At 38.2% G+C, this 21,563-nt stretch overlaps 1 protein-coding gene across 3 annotated transcripts in view; it reads right to left on the minus strand.

Moving 5' to 3' along the window:
• Positions 1 to 21,563, minus strand: part of ABCC4 (ATP binding cassette subfamily C member 4) — a 141,679-nt gene that overhangs the window by 81,161 nt on the left and 38,955 nt on the right. For all 3 annotated transcript variants that reach the window (XM_040055754.2, XM_040055756.2, XM_040055755.2), the window contains exons 14-19: positions 17,143 to 17,239; positions 15,796 to 16,014; positions 13,735 to 13,875; positions 12,353 to 12,390; positions 11,948 to 12,048; positions 8,845 to 8,991 (exon numbers count right to left, since the gene is read on the minus strand). In XM_040055754.2, coding sequence (XP_039911688.1) covers positions 8,845 to 8,991; positions 11,948 to 12,048; positions 12,353 to 12,390; positions 13,735 to 13,875; positions 15,796 to 16,014; positions 17,143 to 17,239 — 743 coding nt within the window. The remainder of the gene's footprint in view (positions 1 to 8,844; positions 8,992 to 11,947; positions 12,049 to 12,352; positions 12,391 to 13,734; positions 13,876 to 15,795; positions 16,015 to 17,142; positions 17,240 to 21,563) is intronic.

A 21,563-nucleotide genomic window follows, 5' to 3' on the forward strand; every position in this document is an offset into this window, starting at 1 on the left:
CTAATCAATTATTGTCCCCCTGGCATGTCCTAGAAATGATGGCGCAGGGACAGTATTCCTGTATGAGAAATGAATTATGACATCTTAAGAACAGATGTAGGAATTTTGCCTAAAATGCAGACTAAACTATTTATTTTCAGTTGTGAACGTTCAAACTCATGAACATGAAGTTATGCTGAGAAATGAATACACACAGGGACAAAGAAATGAAGGGAAGTTTACCACAAAGTAGTGTTTTTTCTTGCCTACACACGAATTAGCAATATTCTGCATTGCATCATTTACATATTAAACAGACTAACTTCATTGAGAAAAAAGAGGTTTACCACACACACGGAGAAATCTCATCATATCTGATAAAAAGAAAACTGAGGAAGAGTTAGACCATCTCTCTTCCATCTACTGCTCCTTATAACTGCTAGCAAGAATGTCCAAGTTCCAAATCTTCACCTTCTCAGATTTCCAAGCACCTTCAGATTATTCTGCACTCTCTGCTCCAACCGTAACTCAAGCTAGTGAAGACTTACGTTTGAAAGAGGACAGGAAAAGTAGCATTCCTGGACACAGAAAGCAGAGGACGAATTCAGTACACAGTGGATGAAAACTGACCAGAACCATGTCAGTGGACAGAAAAACCACGACCTTATGAAAAGCTGAACTCTCAGCTCCCTTTGAATTTTCAAATGTCATAAATGTTGCACAAGTAGCACATGATAAAAGCTCAAGTCTGAGAAATATTAGTGACCTTTATGCTCTTTTTCAAACTGGTAAATGTGGAAGGATGAGGGGATGCTACAACTAGAAGACAAAACAGGTCAAAAGTAATTTAGAAGTTTTTTGTAACAGCGCAAAGACGAACACAAAACCAAAACCACCTCCTGAGCACAAAAGGCACTCTACTCTGAAGCAAACAGCTGAGAATGAAGACTCTGCCACCTTTCTGCCATACGGCAGCTTGCTTTGCCTGCTGGCTCTGCAAATACAACTTCCTACCCAGCATTAGGTGAGTAATAGCTAAGGCAGCCCCAGCCTGTCCAGACTTTGCAGAAACCTCCTCACTCCACAATCTCTCTTTGGGACCACCACAACTAAATATGCTGCTCAAGCCAAAATCAAAAGCTATGGCAACTATGTACACAAATAAGAGTCACCTAGGAAAATGTTCTACAAGAGCCCAAATTAAGATGAACATTAAAACAAACCCCAAACAAAAATGAACATGCAGTTTCCAGTTTCAAGCTACCTGGCTCAAGGTCAGTATAGCCACAAGCAATAATTATTGTCCATTACATACTACCACTCTAATTAAAGGACTATTGTCCAGTAACTAATAAAACAAACAAAAAAATGTTCTTCATATGCTTGATGCTATTTTAGAACACTTTGAAAAGCTCTCTTAAGGCTGGCAGCTATCAACATATACAGCTTGTAATAATGTTGCCCTCTCCAAATGTAACATTATCTTCCATAAAATGACATCAAAAATCAAAACCTGAAGGAGGCTCTGCATATGTATTCACCTGAATGCATAACAAAAAGCCCCAGACAAAGTACCTAATGATTTTGATGAAGGAAAAAAAAAATATCTAGGGAAGACAGGGTGAAGACAGCAAGGAATGCTGTGTTGTACTATTTGTAAATAACTTAAAGTTATAATTTTTTTAAACCGAACACACTGAAGTAAAGTTCGATTCAATACCTCTGCTTCTGCTGTTATTTCTGTTCTTCAGGCTTTAGTCTGGATTGCCAAAACAGGCAGATTCACATACAACAGCCATTATTTTCTACACTAAAATTTTAATTTTGGATCAAGAAGTGCCTTTTGTTTCCAAACACTCTACAAGATCACCACAGGCACAAACTAATCTTCACTTGTTGCATAATCTGCAAGATGTTGGCAATCTTAAAAAAAAAACAAAAACCTCAACTAATTAATTCACCCAGATGCTGCAGTGCAGATTACCTAGGATCATCTGGGAGAAGAATTCTGTGCAGTATAAAGCAGAACAGTGCTAATGAAATGAGTTTGCACAGTGATAGTGTTTGTTCCATTTTAATTCCCAGCTACTCAGATTAAAGAGAAAAAAAAAAAAAAAAAGAAAAAAAAAAATCCAAACAACCCATCAAAGTGGGCTAGTTTTTCTGCAAACACCACAGTGGGTCTAACTGTGTCTGTGTGTCCATAAAGGACACAGCAGTGGAAGGTTATGGCACAGCCAGGAGAGCCTGATGTGCAGAGCAGTCACCCGGAGTGAGGGAGCCACATGTTCAAGGCTCACACTGAACCAGAGGGGGAGAAGAGCTGAACTGCCTTTCCCACATTCCATATACATGGTCTCACCACCTGGCTGTTCATCATCCCTGCCCAGCTCTTCTCCAAATTTATTTTTGGAAATGCTTATGCCTTGTTCCAAGGTTGAATGAAGTGAGTTTTGATAAGTTTTTCCTCTTTTCTCAGAAATGTTCACTTCCCGTGCAAAACAGGCATCCATGAACAGCAAGAGAGGACATCCTATCCATGTGGCAACTGCAGTCCCCACTATCCACAGCAGTCGTAGCACTGCCACAATTTATAAACAGATTAAAAACAGCAAAAAAGGTACATATTCAAAATAGTTATTATCAAAAGAAACAAAAACCCTTCCATTTTGGATTATCTCTAAAAGCTTATTTATAGCTGCATCACCTCAGCTGGGCCCTCTTTAAAAGCCCCGTGCAGTTTTCCATCAATATTACAGCAGTCTCTCCCTCTGTTTTCAAGTGTCTCCATCCAACGTTTAGTTCTTCATTGCCAAAAATCTCCCCAAAACAGAATGCCATCTCTGCAAGACTAAAACAAAGTTTCACTTTTATTTTCCAGCTACACTTGCAAGAAAGGGATGTCTCTGAACAGCTTCTGTGCAGTCTTCTAAAGCCAGTATTTTTAATTAGGCTTCCCTGTCTTGCTCAACATTCCATGCCTCCTTTTTGCCCGGCTGAGGTGGGGTGAGAGCAGCTCTCTCTGCAGCTGCTTCAGTAAATGAAAACACTAAACTTTGCAGTATCTGGGCAGGTCAGCATATGGTCAGAAATGAGTTTCACAGCAGGCTGTTTTCCCCACCAGGGGATCGTAATGTGAAGAAGATAGAAAATCCCTACGAAGGGACGCGGAACCTTGTGCCGGGGAAGCAGGAGGCTGCACTTGGAAGTGGCTGTCAGTACAAGCTTCACGCTATTTCCCTATCGAATAATGTCTCATCCCCTCCTACAAACAGCTTTTCGGTAAAGCTTTTAATTTTATCTCCCATATCAGGCATAAATGGGGTGAGCTCTGACTCGGTGAACTGAAAACGTAATGGGCTTGTCTCATCCATTTATGGCCAAGTTTCATTCAATTATTATTGCAGAAAAGAGTAGGATAGAGTTGAATCGAGTTACCCTAATAGATAATAAATGTAAACATAACTCCAGAGTGCCATTTACTGACTTTAAAGACTACTCCTATAGCAATCAACTTCGTAAGGCTCTTGACAGAATCATAATGCTGATAAAACACATGGAAGCATAAGGCTATTTAAACTCTTAACAAAGCCATGATAATACTAACAGTAAATGAGCAACTCCCATAAAATATCATTTAATAATCACGCCCTGATAAGATTTAAAGTACATATCGCCATTGTTATATGAAAAGAACATTAAAGGGCTTTTTCTTTAACACATGTAGCAACCTAACAGGTTTTAATTACCACACCTACTTCAGTGACGAGCTGTTCCACTCAAACACCCAAACATAATATTTACAACGTTGTGTGGTTGTTAAGGATCTTGATGATTGATGGAACCCATTGTGTTGCCATCTTAATAACAACAAATGCAAGTGATTACCAACACGGAAGAGAGAATCTGTGTTTTTATTTTACAACAAAAGGCTGTCCTATAGGGACTTCTTTTCGATGTAAACTAACAAACCTGTCCACATGCGAATACGCTCTAGAGCTTGGCACAGAGAGTTGAAAACAAAGCCTCTGATGCTTTAAGGACAATGTATTTTTTTGTACTAGCGTAAGAGAACATGAAAGCTGTCAAAAGAGCTGGTACAGTTTTTCACAACCCTGCAGAATTCATCTTGACCACAAGTATATATCTGAAAACTGCATCAGAAAGATAGGACAGATCTTGTTTCCAAAAAAAAAAATAAAAGCAATTGAGTCACTGAGTCAAATAGGAATACAATACATTTCTTGGCACTGCCACTGAATATTTATATCACTGACAAACAGGACTACAAACGAAGTATCTTAACATGAAGCTTTGCCTTGTTAACTGCATGATATGCCAAAACACCACCTACTGTAAATCACACCGTTTAAGACCAGTATTTCTTGTTTAAACATGCCACTTGTTCAGCAGAATCACTTGTGTGAACAAGCATACATTCATGTACACTAACTAGAGCAGTTTCACTATCCATCTGATAAAGTGTAATTTAACAACCTCATTATCAGCATTGTAATTTTCAGACTGCTGAAATACTATATTCGTTGCAAATATTATATGGTTGAAACACTTTTAACAACATTGCCCATTTGACACTTCTGTCAGATAAAATGCAGATAGTCATTTGTGCATTGATGAACATGCTTTTAATCCTATAAAGAAACTTTCTCTGTCAAATTATAAGCGTTTCAGCACTTGATTTATGAACACCATAATTAAAACCTTATGCCTTAAAGAAAAACAAACTCTTCATTATAACAACAGCTTTCTTTCACATTTTAATCTTTTTATATTTGGAGTTTGCTTTCATGTGCTGCTATTAGCTATCAGTTCAGCATGTGATTTCTGGCTGCCAAAACCAAAAAAGAGTATTTCCCCCTATAACCTGGTAAAATCTCAAAGTCTAGGTAAGCACCCAAAGGGATCAACGTTTATTTAATGCTTCCACAAAGCATTTGGGGGGGTTGGGTGGGGGGGGAAATCTGTTAATTTAACAGGTCGAGGACAACCATCATACAGTTCAGTGCTTCCCACTTCTAAGGCCAGAAATACTGTAAAGTCTGCCAAAATATTTCTTTTTTGCCTATAACTGTCAGAACCAAGAGTTTAGGGAGATCCAGTTTGGGAAAAACAACAACAACAACACACCAAAAACCCACCAAAAACAACAACAACAACAGCCCCCCCCCCCCACACACAAAAAAAAAACAAAAAAAAAAAAAAAAAAAAAAAAAAAAAACACCAACCAAACAAAACAACCTGCACTCATGTACTGACTCTGGTTCAATTCAAATTTCAGACAGATTCTCTAGAAGGGGAAGAGATTTCTATTTTATCGGAACAAATTAATGCGTATCATCCATTCTTTCTAACAGCACCCATGAGTAGAGCAGCAGCAGGTCTCAGCTTCCTAAACTCAATGCGATTCAAAATGACACAGAATTTACACTAAAACTACCATAACTGAAAATGATGCAGTTACACATTAGCATCACTTCTCTAATCTCTGTCCCTAAATCCCAGAAAAGAACAATTCATTTACAGGCTAAGCAAATAATCTTGAATCAAATCTTGAAGCTTGTCAAAAGTAGGATCCTCTGAACTATTGAATTAGAAACTAATTTCAAAAGAGGCAAGTCCCAAATCAAGTCTTTGCTGCTGAAGTCCAGGACCCTTTCACCCAGCTTTAAAACAAATTTGTTTTGAAGTCTTACAAACATTTGAAAAAGAAATTAAAAGGAATTATGGCTGAAGAACGCCTCCCTGGTAGGACTCTTCTGACTCTAGAGGGTTATCTGACTTTTTGGCCACTATTGCCAAAACAAAAAAAGTTCCTGAACACAGCACTACATGAAGCTGAAAAGCTTATTGTGCAAAAAAGATCAGGAGAAAATACTATTCTTGCAGATAATGACAACTGAATGGAATCACATTACTATTGCTCAGCAGAGAGGCTGAAAATTCACTCCTCAAATATCATCCCTAAAAACAAAACAGATGAATTTTGTTATCCTTCTAAGAAGCTGCTGTAGTGCTCGATTGGGATAAAACAGATCATGCTGCCCTCTTGTGCTAGACGTGCACAGAAATCAACCCTTTTTTATTCCTGCAAGTGACATGTGAAGAGCAACATATACAGCATTCACTATGACATAAAAAACATCCCCATCTTCCTGCTTTACAGATACTCTGACATTCATGTCAGTCCCTTACTGGGATATGGGTAGAAGAGCAAAGGAAGTCCCCAGAGAGCCAAATTCTATACTCAAAAAAAAGTTTTATAAACAAATGCAGACAAGTCAGACGCAATAAAAGCCAAAATACTAACACTTCAACTACCCATCAAGCTTTAACATTAGCTGTGTAAGCGATGCAGCAGAGATACCTGCTGATAAATTTGAATTTCAGTCATAAATAAATGGCAATTTTTACTGAATGCTGGGTAAGACAATACACTTCAGTCACTTTGGATTATCAGCTCAGTAGGTTTAGGTTAAATGCTTAAGGAAAGGGAAAGACAGTCATTTATTAATAAGTTTCGTCCAATGCAAAATATGCAGTAATGTTTAACTACTTTTAGACCTATGCAAAATTACAGAAAGGTGAAATCTATGTACATACAAATATTTTTGGCTGGGAAGGGAGACAGGAGAGCGGTCCTTTAATTCGTTTTCTCTCTCTGCTGTGAAATTCAGGTTCCAAAAATACACTGACATTCTTCTATCATCTGGGTAAAATGCTAGTTACTATTCCCTTTACAACCTTCCCCTCTCTATATATTGCTAATGCAATCTGTAAAGAGTGATCTTGGACTCATGCCTAAACTGATTCACAAAGCATAATTTTTTTAGAAATAAGTCATCTCATTTATTCACCAAGACTGATTGGATCTACACTGTTGGGAGCTGACAGACATGTCATGATTCACCACGCATTTCCATTTCCTAATGTCGACTCCCTGATGCTCCTCGTTACTCTGCTTCCCCAATAAGAACTACCAAGAGCTCGGGATGTCTATTTATTTAAGTTTCCTTCCTCAACTCTGGAACACAGATCACCACGTGTTCAAAATACTAGCCGTGGCATTTTTTAATTACTGATTATTTTTTGATAAATAAAACTGCAAAATTCAGTTCAGCAATTGCTTCTGCTGAGGTCTTAGAGACCTACACTAATACTGAGAACATGCTGGATGCTTAAACGGCAGATTTGACATTGCAACAGTAGCTTTGCTAATATGGGAAATGATAACTAATATTTTGGCTTAGCTATTACAATCACAACCCTAGAAAAAGGCACATCTAATAATTTCAATTTCTTTTCAGTATGTCTTTCATAGGTGTATTTAAAAAAAGAAAGGGGAAAAAATACATCCCACCTCAACGCAAGAAATAGTATGTGAAGTTCTAAAAGATAAATAAACAGTAAAAAACCCATGTAAATCAGACAATGAAATACAGATATTACAAACAGATTTCAAAACTGCTAAATGCTGCAATTCTGAACAAGACCATTGTCTCATATGTCATCATTTCTCTTTTTTTCTTTTTCATATAATGCAGAGATCAGAACAGCAGTACTTTTGCATGCCACCCTGACCAAAAGAAAGATGAAGGAAAAGAAATATACGCATCCTGAAGTTAATCTTCTATTATAAAATATCTGTTGATTAACAGAAACACACATCTAAGTCACAACAGAGTGTGAATACCAGCGACAGAAAGGTTTTATGAATGTCAGTTTTATAATGCACTGCTAATTAGAGCTTCACAGTGTTACAAAGCAAACTGGTGTTACTCTACATTGTTGCTGACTTTTCTCTCTAGTTCTTAGTCTAGTTTGTCATTATGAGCCAGATTTATGGGCATTCTCACAAGATTGTTATGTATTCCCTCAAAACTAAAGTTACTGCGTTCGCTGTGCACACATACATGAAAGGGAGACGAGGAAAACCCCTGACACATCAGCACTAGGATTTCTTCTCATGTACACGCTCTCACTACCTCTCCACTAAAGAGCTGAGCTTCCCTTTCCTGAGCTTCCCTTCTAATCCTTTGCAGTGGTCTTGAATTTATATTTCCACACACTCACAGTACAAGCAGGCCACGTAAAACAGCCCAAAACTTCTGCAGTTGTAGGGGTGTTTTTTAAGATTAAACTGTATACATTTCATTCATCATATCATAGGTATGAACCTTTTCTCTGCATAAGTATTCTTCTTTGAAAAGAATATTTCCTTTCTCTGGAACAATAAAGCCATCCTTATATATCCTTACAATTAAATGCCTCCTGGTGCTATGAGAATAAGCCCATGCCCATTTTTTCCCAAGAGAGCAAAGACCATCAGGTATTTGTTTCTCATGTAAAAGAGAAACTTTTGGCTAGTCATTAAGTACCACCCACTTCCCCATTGTCTTCACTCTGCTCCATCTTCTCTCTCCCTTCTTTTGAAGAACATAAGAATCTGGATCACAGTTTTACAAAATGCTTTCATACACATTCAGCATACAGGAGACACCCCATGAAACTGCATCACAGCAGCAGTGCAAATACAGGTTAATGTACAACACCAAAGCTACAGCTAATTCATTGTTCTGTATGCTGCATTTAAAGACAGTAAGATAAACCATCAATAAGCAGTCTGAGTTTGAAATTGAAAAGGACTACGCTGTTAAATTTAAAGTGTTTAAGAAAAGAATTAGATTTAGAGGGTCTAAGTAAAAGAAGCAAAAGAACAAAGTGCAAAAATACAAAGTACAAATTGTAATTGTCCAGAAATGGTACAATTTGTGCAATCAAGGAGATACAATAAATACTGAGGGGTTTTTTGTTTTTCTGGGTTTTTTTTTTAACTAATAAACTTACCTATAGGATTTCTGTCAAAAAACAAGACAGGAGCTTTCAAAATGGACTGAAACATTTTGTTGTGCAAATTCTGACCAGAATTGACAAGAACTTGAAACACCAGAAGACTTCTTATTATGCCAAATAGTATGGTAGCCACTGTTAAACCTGAAATTAAAAAAAAAAACAACCAAAACAAACATGAATAGAGCTTCCAAAAACACATGGACATGGATCTTTCAGAAGAAAAGAAAAAAGTTTAAAATAAAAATGCACTAAAACCAAATTCTCTGGACTTCTGCATACAGCAAGAATCAAACTTAAGCCTAAGGGGACTCAGACTGAGTGCAGAACACAGGTACATTTGTCACTAGTTTCAGTTACTATCACAGAATCAATTTAATCAATTCCTCTTTTTCTGTTTGAAAGAATTGGTACTTCATCAAAATGTAGGAAATGTCTGTTAACCCATGAGATAAATGTGTATTAAAACTTTCTGCATAACAACATTACTAAAAAATTCATTTCACAGTGCCATGTATAACTGTGGCTTGCAGAGGTCACTATGAAGATGCAACACTTGTCAGCAGGTATTAAACAAGTAATATATATATGGCTATTTAGAGACAACCTTGAGTTACTCCCAATCAGCCCAAACGACTCATGCCATTCTTCTCCTCGGAAAACACACCAAATCACTTAAATCACGTGTCTAAGATGCACTCCTTATGCCATGTAAAACATTGCTGGCCTGCAGACTCTTTGTCTCTCTTCTGGGCACAACTCTGCTTACAAGACAAGGGTGCGACAGGGCAATAAACTGAAATAAATAATGAGATTGCTGTTGGTCTGTTCGCTGTGCATAATCTCCAACGTGGCTGACCAAAATCCCTATCAATAAGGGTGAACAGTGAAGGTCTAAAACTTACACTTAGCAGAGCTTCCAGGCTCCACGTGATCTGCTTCAGAAAACCAGCACAGCTACCTCAGATCTTGAGGACATGCTGAAGTCAGACCCCAATTATCAGCAGAAAAACTTGCCTATTCTAAGGGCAGGTTAAAATCATACACAATTCAGGAACAGCTAGAGTAATAGTGGGAAAGAGGGAGGTTTCAAATTATTTGATATGGTTAAGCTATCCCATCCTGCTTCCTGCTGTATTCTCCCAGAGAGCAAAAAAAGGTATCATCACTGTTTCATTTGTCTGCCTGCAGTTAATTGTTTACATTCTGTGAGGTGCTGTTTTAAGGAAAAAAGATGGTGGCTGGGATGAGAGTTTGTCCGCCATGTCCCAGCTGCTGCACTTCAGGCCAGGTAGGAGAAGACAATTTTTCCAAGAGTAACCGCATGTACCTGAACAGGAAAGCTGGAGAGGCAAAAAGCAGGAGGCTGTGGCAAGCTCATTCCTAAAAGCAGTCTGGGGAAGCAATAGGAGGAGAAGAACCACATTCTGGGAACCCCACATTGCTGTACAATTTCACTCAGGCCTGGAAGCAGCTGGAAGCTGTTGGTGTGACCCTCCCAGAACAAAACACCTGAACAGACCTAATGGTTGGGGAGAAGGAGGACCAAGTCTTCCTTCTTGCCTAACAGACTTCTCCCAAGTCCTTCACCTGGTCTGTCTCTTTGCTCTCCCTGTTCCTGAGCTCAGAACCTCAGTATGAGAGACAAGGGCCCTTTGCGTGTTCTCGTTATAGAAGAGGTGTGGAATTGGTCCCTCAGTTCTGGCCAACAGTGTTCCATACTAACAGCAATTCTACTCTTCAAAATCTTTGTTTCACAGAAGCAGCAAGGACTAAGAAGGAACTACTACAGTGGGTTTTTTTTGTTTTTCCAAGCATTGAGAATCAGAAATAAAAATGTTAAATTGTTTTATACCGTTTAAGAGATTATATAAAAAGATAAAGTGGATTATTATGTATTTCATATAAGCTACCCTTTTTAAACTTTGTCAACTTCACTTACAATTTTGTGTAGATAAGTCAATGCTGTCTGTTCAACCATTGCAAATATCTCACTAAGTCATCTAAACACTTCAGTATAAAGGTAGCTTTTGTAGTTCTATTATCTAGAGCAAAATATTCCTTAGATAAAATCCTTCACTAATGCGGTTTAGGCTATCTGGTCAGAGAAAGTGAAATTTGCCACATTTTATCATACTGTGCAGTCCACTGGAACAGTTCACAAAATAAGACATTACATGAAGAAAATAACAGCCAAATTCATCTGTCTCATAAATTGTTGCCTTCCAGGCCAAACACAGTGTTTTCTGTCAGCCACTTACATCACGTGGATTCCAGAAAACAAGCTAAACAAAAAATCTTGCACCTATTCTCTCAGCCACAGAGTTGTTTCTGAATACATTCAATGCATATTCTTCAGGCATTCCACCTGTTTTCTCACACCAATCATTTACATCTCCATGAAGAAATTACCATGCTATACAACACTGTACATCACTAGGAGTGTTAAAAAGCAGAATCTGAGAGCATGCACCTGATTTTTCTGTGGCAATTTTTACTACATCTCAGAGCAGTTTTTCAAGATGTTTGGATGCCTGAACGCAAGGATCAACGCCCTTTTCTGAATATTCAGAAGCATAATGCTACCTATTGAAATATATTGAAATGTTTTTTAACAACCTGCTTTGCATACCCATCTAGGATGCCTTTTAAAAACTTGCTCTTTTCCTATGGCACTTCAGAAGAAATGTAGCCATGCCAAGTTTTAGAACAGCACAGAACAAAGATCCATTTCTAATCCCTCTTGCCATCCATATAATGGCTGAAGATTTAGCTCAATGCCTTACTAATATAGAGACATTAACCACAACCTTAATGTGACTGACTTTTCAAATACTCAGTTCCTGATTTACTTTCCAAAATCCAGGCAAAGCAATTAAAGACTCTGCATTCAACCTATTTCTTCAGTCAGATTTTTTTTTTTTTTTTTTAATTGCAATCTGTGTAATCAGAAAGCAAGACTCGGGCTTCTAATCTGTTAAGACATTGCTCAGTTACTGCTAGAAATCACATTTCCCCACACATTGCTTTGCACCTCTCAAAACTCTCTATCAGATAATAAATAGTTTTTGGACATACACACATGTGCATGTGCAATTACCTGCATAAATTCCCAAATAAAAGTTAAGGTCTAGATGATCAGTCTCATTTGTTCCATTATTTCCATTTGTTGTGAGATTCAACTTTTCTTCATGATTTGCCCTGTGGAAATGCACACAGAAGATAATCATCATCAAATAAGTGTGTTTAGCTGTTTCTAGATTCAACTCTGTTGAAATCTTTAGTTCAAAAGATCTCACGTATCGATGCTGTTATGCATCACAACACATATAGATGCAATTACAGTCTAAACTTAGCATAAAGTTGAAAATTTTTTCCCCCACAAAAGTAGAAACCAGAGGAAAATCTGAACTACTCTAGAGCAGGTTCCACTCCCTTTCAATTCAACAAACAGCACTTGACTGAAAAGGCAGAAACAACCTGCCAGTTATTATTATCAACTTACCAGTAAGAAAGCCACCAGTCCTGGAGCACATAGGCCACCTTGAGCAAAAGAGGCAAATACAAGAATCATCTTACAAAATTTAAAAAAAAAAAAAATTAGAAAATTAAATTTCCTTGCCATTCTTTCAAGCTCTCTGGGAAAACATCACATATTCAGAAAAGTGTGCCATCCAGTCTTTCAAGACCAGCAGCAATCTGCCAAGCACATTAGAAGGTGCTCTACAAAGAAAGAAGTTACCTTAAATTACCTTACATGTTAGCAACTAAAGGAAAGCAATACACTTTAGCAAACAAAATATAGTAGCTCTTCCCAATGTATGTTAATTGAACATTAAAGAACTCATTTTCTCAGTTCCTAAATCTGCTACAAGAGATATTCCAAAATGCTTTTTGATTAACAAACTTTCTGATGTTACCAATCCAGAAATTTGTGTTTACTGGAGATAATTACCAGAAACAGGGTTGAAGGAGGATGAGAGAGGAGAGGGAGGAAAAAACTTCTGCCACCTTCCTTCTGTGACAAGAGGTGACTACAAACACGTAACAGGGATATTATCTCAAAATACACTTCTGTTCATGTGAATTTGAAGTTGTGGGCAGTCGACTACAGAGATTTGATCTTGCTTAGCTATCTTTCCAACAGACTCAATTCAAGGACAAGCAAGAAGTAAGATGTTAAAATATATAGACTCTATTTTTACAGCCAATAAAAATAATTTCCATTAAATGAATTTGAGCTTTCTCAGCAAGAAACAGAGGAAAAGGCAATAAGGTATCTTCACTCAGCTTCCTCAGCTCACCACTGCTTTCAGTAAGTTTGTAAATAAATTTCCTTGTTTAAAAAATCTTTTACGTACCTGCTACAGTCTGCATCACACAAAATACTTGCCTATGCTCTTCCTCACTTTCTTATTCTGCTAAACAGTGACCCTCCATCTAAACTTTTTGCATAATCTGCACTTAGCAACAGGTGAGCTGTTCTTTGAACACTTCTGTCATATTGTACTCCCACACCCAGCAAATCTCTTTACCTTCCTCAACTAGAAACATTCTGACTGTTTAGGTTTGTTCAACACCACTTTTATACACCTTACCATTTTCTTCCCTTTCTAAACAAAGTACACTGGCTTACAATTTTTGAGCCATGTTGTCATAAAAATGATTATTTTAGTGAGGTATTAAAATTGTTGAAATAAGGATCAGTGCAAGACCTCTCAATGCTGGACCAAAAATTCCATGCTGATACTTGGATACACTACAAAATTACTAAAGAACACCCAAACATTTTGGATGAAACATTATAGCAACAAGTATGCACTATATTTAAAAAAAAAAAAAAAACCAAAATACATTCAATATTATTTGTGGCTTCCAACAACTTACCTGTGCCAAAATATTAAATACTAAGAGTATAAAAATCACAAAGTAATTTGCTCCTGCACTGAAATATTTTCTGTAAACTTTAAAGTTTATTTTTCCCTCATGGCGACTCTCCTCTGGCACTGCAGCCAGCGCATTTTCACCCTGAAAGAAAAAATCCACAGAATAAACCTTATCAACCTCGTAGTTACAGATTCAGACTAAGCCACTTGAGTGTCATGGCTCAGAATTAGCAAACAATTAAACAAGGAGATAAAGTGATTATGCATATAAAAACTTTAAATATTGAACTATAACTATGAAAAAAAAAAATAGTTTCTAATACTGAAAATCCTACTCTGTAAAGCAACACTTCAAGGATTTTATTTGGCATTGCATCACCAAATGTAACACAACTTCATATATAACCAGAAATATTTACTCTGACCACTATCCAGGTTCTTCTTTTCTTGTACACTACCTTCACTCGTAACAGCTCCAGAAATTAAGGCGTTTACTTGGGGAAGATTCTGTTTTCAGAATACAAATGGAGGGAATCTTTCCTTTCCAGAAAAGCATTTAAGGTAAATACTCTTCAACAAGTATTTACCAAAATCACTCAACATACACCCAAGATTTACAAATTATCCAAAAAGTTCTAATCATCTCCTTGTAAATACCAATAAAGTATTTGTTCCCTGTTAATAGGGAAAACAAGTGAAATGACAAATGGGAAGTCATCCTAAGCAAACAATGGACAGGGGGTACTGAAAAACAGAGAAGGAAAAAATGATACAGGCAAAAAGAAGGTAAAAGAACTATACAAATTAATAAAATAAGGATTTTTTAAAAATTTATTTTTATATGCAATATAAAAACTAGTGTCAGATATGTAACAGTTGATTTTGTTGCCGCAAGACATGACTGTTCAAGAGCAGTGGAATCAAGAGACCTGACAGACGTGGAAAGAGAAATCCAACCTACTCATTCATAAAAGGTGAGAAGCCTGTCTTGGCTTTTTGTTTCTCCAGCCACCCCACCTTTCCACTTCTCCCCCTCCCCATCCAACAGTCTTAATGCTGCTAAGAAGTTTGGTACACCTCCAAAAATTTAAGAGAATTTAAGACTTTAATGGGGTTGCCATTGGGGCATTAAAAAGTAAGTTTACTGCTTTGGCGCATGAAAACATTCCTCAAAAAGGTATTAAAAAGTCCATAGGTTTTTTCTTTTTTTCTTTTGTTAGTCTCACTGCTTTTCATCAGAGAGAAGAAATAGAAATAGTATATACCCACAGCAGAAAGGTGACAATCATCAGGGACATACAGGGATTGCTTGTTCCATGGATGCAGTGCTAGTACAAGCCTAGTAGGGTTACAGGGAGCCTGCACTGTTTGATGTGAATGCAAACTCCAGCAGAAGGCAACCTCTGGTACAGAAACTTCAAGAGTTGCTTTTGCACTGGGCAGGCCACGAGATAAGGAGGCACCTGGAAGTCACACTGGAACCACAAAGCCTTCTGTTTCCACCAACAAAAGGGCTGGAGAGAGCAAGGCAGCGGTGTCCCAGGATTACCCCCCAGGGCCAGCTCAAGATCATGTGGGTATGTCTATGGGTATGCTGATGCCAGCCATGCAAACACAGAGTTTGCATAAAGCCACAGCTTCTACATGCACTTCCCAGAGCTCAGGATTTCAGGGAAAGTGCTTCATTTCGGTTCAACACTGCACAAACACAGTGAACCCACCCAATACAGTGGGACTTGCCCTTTAAAGCACTGCTGTCACAGCACAGGCTGAAAGAAGCACAGGGTGGTGGCTCTGGACACGTACCAGCAATGCTCCCAGCACCCAGCAGAGTTGATGCTGAAGCGCACAGACTGACTCTGCTGCCTTTGAACAGCACCACGCTGAGCTGTGAGCTGCCAGCCAAGCACAGCTGGGCAGGTCCTCCACAGGAGAGCTCTCACCTGATAATGCAATTCAGTAATCCCTGAAATCCCAACGCTGCAGGGAAAGCCCGTATCAAAATTTAAGTTAAAAACCAGCCAGACAAGAATCAAGACACTTCTATCCCCTGAGCACTCACAGGTGGTTGTTCCACGGCTCCATCTTTCTGCGAGTGGACGGACGAATCCTGGGACAAGACTGAGGACTCCGAGAAGGTTCGGTTCCGGGCAGGCTTCAGGTTGGGGGTTCCTGGAACTGACAGCTGTTCTACCACCTCCTCATCTTTTTTCAAAAGGGAAGCAAAGTCGATGCCAGATCTCAGGAACTCTGCATAGGTACCTTTCCCCACCATTTTACCCTACAAGCAATATAAACTTTTAGTACCTTTATTATACATTTTCCATAAAGGACAATTTTTCTGACCTGTCCTTGCTACCTCTGGGGTTCTGCAGTTGCCAGGCACACATCCCACTGCAGTAACTGAGCTGAAGCCTCTATGAGTTCCACACTTAGAAGAGCAGAAACAGAGTCTGACCAGTCACGTGTAGCAGCTAACAGGGTCAACAAAGAGGATGAGAACAGCCCCAGATACAGCCAGGGGAGAATCACCTCCCTGGAGAAGCTGGGGGAGACAGCCAAGCCAATGCAGCTTTAGGACAATCTGTTAAATCATACACACAGCCATCAGTCTTTTTATGTTGCTCCATCCCAGGGGTAAACACCATCTTCATTTTCTGATCCTCACAGGACCTTACGAGGACCAACACTGACTGTGTCCACATTTCAGCTTTACCACAAACTCATTTCTCAAGAGCTACTGTAACTTTTAAAACAATCTGAATGGAAAGAAAAAGAGGGACAGTGTCCTTTGTTGCACCACCGCGATGCATCAAAAGTAATTTCAAATATTTCACTACTCAGGCTTAAAAAAAAAAAAAAAACAAAAAAAAAACCAGGAAAAAAAGCCCCAACTGCAGTCCTTGCATTTCCCCTCTGCCTCTGAGGATCTGGTACAATGAAGATGGGAAGGAACCCGCGGCACTGAAGGCATGCTCATTCTCAAAGGCATCTGATGCTATTTCTCAGGCTTAATTTAAAAATGGATTTGTTGCAAAATTGACACAGTTCTTGATTCACACAGAAGCGTTAGAAACAAGAACAAAAGCAAAACACGGTCTCACAGTATATTACATTTGAAGCAAGGGAAGGTTAAAACTTTATTTCAAAACCAGACTAAGTGTTTGAAGAAATAAGTACTATTAATTCAAGATTATTTATATGCATGATAAAATTCAGAAACAGATTTTTCAGGGAAAGCATTCCAAGAAAAATCAACTTATTAATAACTGTAAAACTTGAAAATCATATGTAGTCATAAGTAGATGGAAAATATATTTACAAACTAAAAAATGAAACTTTTTCTTTTCCTTCCTTAGATAAAAAAGGATAATTACAAAGTGTAAGTACAGACATTGAAATCACTTACATCCTTTAAAATTATAATCTGATTTGCAGCACGGAGATATTGCAACTGGTGAGTGACCAAAACAGAAATCTTCTGATGTAAGGCCTGACAAATACATCTGCAAAGAGATGGAAATATTAATTAAAATTAAATGTCCTAAAAGATTTTAATTATTTCTGGAAAACCGCTTCTATTCCATTACTCAGTTTTTAAAATAAGAAGATGACCATGCTTACTGGATTTACAAAAACTATATAAAACCTTAACAAGCATGTTCCTTATTTAGCTTTTTAAGTTCTCAAGGCAGGGAAAAGAAATACAATTATTTCCAGTCTGGGAAAATAGAGGAGGCAATAAGACATTTCATTAAAATTGTCTTAAAACATTCTTGTCACAAATGTACATGTCACAATCTGAATTGCAAAGAAAGTATTTTCAAAAAATTACACTAAAAGAAAGAGAAAGAAGGGCAAGATATTGGAAAATTATAGAGAAATACAGCCAGTAAAAGTAACTTCTTTGAGAGACGCTTTCAGACTAGCTATAACACTGAGCCACAGAGACTTCTGAAGAATTAAACTGTACTACTGATCTAAAAAAAAAAAAAACAACAACAACAAACCATTCCAAAACAGTCCATAAGTGTTTATTTTTCCAACTGGTTCACTAAGGCTTAGTTTCATCATCCATCTACTCTTAGAAATACTGCCCTGTATAACTGAAGAACAACAGCTAGGTGAAAAGCCCAATTCTAAGTGAATCACAATGTGATAGCGTGTCCCTTTCTCACTGATGATGCAGAGAACCCAGGGAAAGCCTTCTCAGCAGGCGATGTAACTGGTCCAAGAGTTCAGATATCTGCTGGAGCCTGCCCAGCACTGCCACAACCTTTTTATCTGCTTTTTAAAACCCCACACATTTCACCTTCCCTGGGATTGTCTAGTACTCTCAAGAGGCACGCTCTGTTAGACTGCGAGCACACTTAATGCATAACAGAACAAACTGCTGCACAAACTCCAATCACCACTGTCACATTTATTAAATACACAAGCACACGCACACATGTGCACAGACACACGAGATCCAGACAAAGAACTCCCAAAGGTTCTTCAGCAAAGCGAGATGAAGGGACTGTGAAAGCTGGATCCTCTTCCCCGACTAAGAAGCAATTTAAACGTAAAAATGTTCCTGGCAGAAGTTAAATGGATTCTTCTCCATGTTTAAGCTGAAGAGAAATTTCAACATCCTTGAAAATGTGTTCCAGGGACAAGCTACCCTCGCTATTACAAATTTTTCTTCTCTGAAGTTCAAGTTTACGTCCTTTGGTGCAATTTAAATCCACTATATCCCCAAGGGCCCCTACACCAGTTAACTCCTGTGTATAAAGTCCCTTCACACTTGATGTCCTTCTCCTCCAGACATGAAAGAAAAACAAATAAAAATAATAAAGAAGTCTCCCAAATAGACTTTTCTTTTAAGTAGCAGATGGGCTTCTTTCTTTTTTGCCTCCCTGCCCTTAACACCTGAATGTTCCTCACCACCTATACCGGAGTATGAAGCTGCTCTATACATTTTTTGAAGGGCACAAAATTGAAACATTATTTAGCTGATTACGTACAAAACATAAAAGAGTATTATTTTACTTGTACTGCCACATACAGTACTGGTCATAAATCCCAGGTGCCATTTCCTTAACGAGAACATGACACTGCTGAGTCATCCTGGGTTTGTGATGCACTACACTCTACACCCCCTTTTCCATATAACTACCACAGTACTTGATCCCTGCTCATTGTATGATCATGGACTCAACACTCTGCACTTTTCCCTGCTCCTTGCACCTACTGATTCACATCCCATAGCTAAAACTCCACAAATACCTGTCCAGTTCCAGAACTGCCTTTAGTGTTGCCTGGTTTTCTATCACCTGGAAATGTACCATCAATGACCTTCAAACATCATCAGGAATAACAGAATCAGGACAGACCTCCCCAGATATTACACCCTTCCGATTCAACAAAGAGTACTAAGCAAAGAGTACTTTAAGGTAATAAACTTAAGTAAACAAGATACTATAATCCATTTGAAAAACGCACTGCACTTTGACAGCAAACTGCTACACAATTAAAAAATAATTAGCTTGAGCTTTGATAGTGCAGAGCATGAAGCAGGAGACACTGAGAAGGGGGCCTACAACAACACAGTGCTCCCCCGCGCAAAGGCAGAGTCTTCGCACTTCATGCATACAAATCCTCATTTGTTCTTCCTTCCCTATCAGGTCTGCTTTTCTTGGAGACAAGTTTTTCTTTTTTAAGTTTTTATCTCCAAGAACCAGCTTTCTTTCACCTCTGCAAAACGTCTCTTCTTTAATGATTCTACTTTCTTCCTTACCATTCCTTCTCCCTCTCCTTTTTGGAAGCTCAAATGCAAGTTTAACTTTACTCTAGTTAATACTTATATTAATTTCAATGAAAATAACCGCTGAGATGACATTAAAGCACATGCAGAAGTGCTCACAGGCATCAAATCTTTGTTACATTAATTTATTTCCTATATTTGTTTTCCTCTCCCTCCCATTTAAATTTAAGTAGTTTAGGGAGAACAAACCCCCAGCAAGTTTTGCACATTTCAAAGTTTGCACAATTAAAAAAAAAAGTGTGTTATGCATGCCAGAGACAAAAAACCCACATAGCCTACACAGTCTACTCTGCTGTTTCTATGCCTACCTAAATAATAATTTATCTCCATCTCATGCCAAGTCCCAGCCATAAATATGACTGGTCCACAAAATCCATTGACCCGTTCCAGGCCCCAGGTAGCGCTGCATGGCTGGAGAAAAGTCTATAAGCAAACATAGAGAGGTGCTTCCTCTGGCACACACTTCCAGCTTCCAGAATACATATATTAGGAACTTTCTGAGCCAGAGATCCTGGTGTTCAAGTACATCTCTGTGAACTTTTTCTATGTGAATTCTGTCTGATACTACGAATGATGTGCATACCATTCCCAGGAACCATCACAACTTTAGGTCTGATTTTAAAAGATTCCTGAACTGTCTTGCAACACTGTCTACTCTCACAAGCACAGAGGAGAAAGAAATAAATCAGGCTGACCATCAACTGAGACTGGTACACAGCTCCTGTCAATGGAAAAGATACACGAGGAGGAACAATACCTAGAGAAAGGCATGCCCCAACAGACTAATGAAATATAAATCTCACTGTTAAAAACATGATTTTTTGAGTCAATATCGCTGGTGGGACACAATTTAATTTCTATCTAAAGGTGACCTGAAACCATACAATCTGTAGCAATATATAGATAAACAGGGAGAGTAGGAAATTCCTTGAGATCCAAATGCAATTGAACGGTTTTCTTCGAAATCCCAGTCTGCCCCAAACTTCACCATATGAAGAAATGTGCTACTGGATCTCTGATGGCTATCCCTCATTTTGAAATTAGAGGTCTCAAAATACAGTATTTCTTAAAAAGTAATTAAAAGCCATTTTTATTCAAATAAATACAAAATAAAAGCATCTTTTCATATCCACATACAAATATGTTAAAAAGCATATAACTATACTGGCAACCCCCCACTGGAAAAAGGCTGAAGCATGCCTACTATTAACTATCAAGGGGACTAACAGGAAAAAAGGCAACAAATACCACAAAAAGAGGAAATCATCAGTCTACGCCTTCCTAAGTCCCAAGGAATCTGACCAGGAAAGAGGAATTAATTGAAAATCTGCTCCATCATCCACAGAACAACTTGTCTGTATCACAAAGAAATTCTTAAGAGCCACAGTCCTTTATTAATAATATCATGGTCTGTTTTCCCACTGGAGCTGTGCTACTTGCATTCTTTCTCACTTGAAAAGTATTTATATATTTTAAACTGCTTAACTGCAGCAGCTAAATAGAACACAGAAAAGCAGCAAATGTAATGAACCAGCCATCCACATGGCATTGCTTTGGGGAATTACTAGGAACATACCTATCTTTGATGTAACCACATAGACTAGACACTTGTAAAAAAAAATAAACTTTAACATAAAATTACAAGAAAAAAAGAGCGAGTGAACTGAACAATATCCACTTCAGATTCTCATTAAAAAATCCCCTGTTTCTTCCATCTCATCCATTGTTTTAAGCCTCGTGGTTTGGACTCCTGGGGGGCAGCCTGCATGAAGTGGTGTTTTGGACATTCCTCAGCACCATGTTCTAAGAAATTCCTGCCCATGTGCTCTCTGTCTTCTCTACATTTTTAGAACTATTCAGGAAGCATTAAAATACATGCCTTGCCTCATTTTTCAAAGCAACTTACTGAACACAATGCTCTCCCCACTACTTCCAGTACCTTTACAGATTCCACGAACACCTCAGAAGATATCTTCTGTTTATAAAAAACCCTCCCTTAAAATCTTGTGCAGAGAGGCATTGCT

This window comes from Hirundo rustica, chromosome 2, assembly GCF_015227805.2.
Source record: "Hirundo rustica isolate bHirRus1 chromosome 2, bHirRus1.pri.v3, whole genome shotgun sequence".
Taxonomy (NCBI): domain Eukaryota; kingdom Metazoa; phylum Chordata; class Aves; order Passeriformes; family Hirundinidae; genus Hirundo; species Hirundo rustica.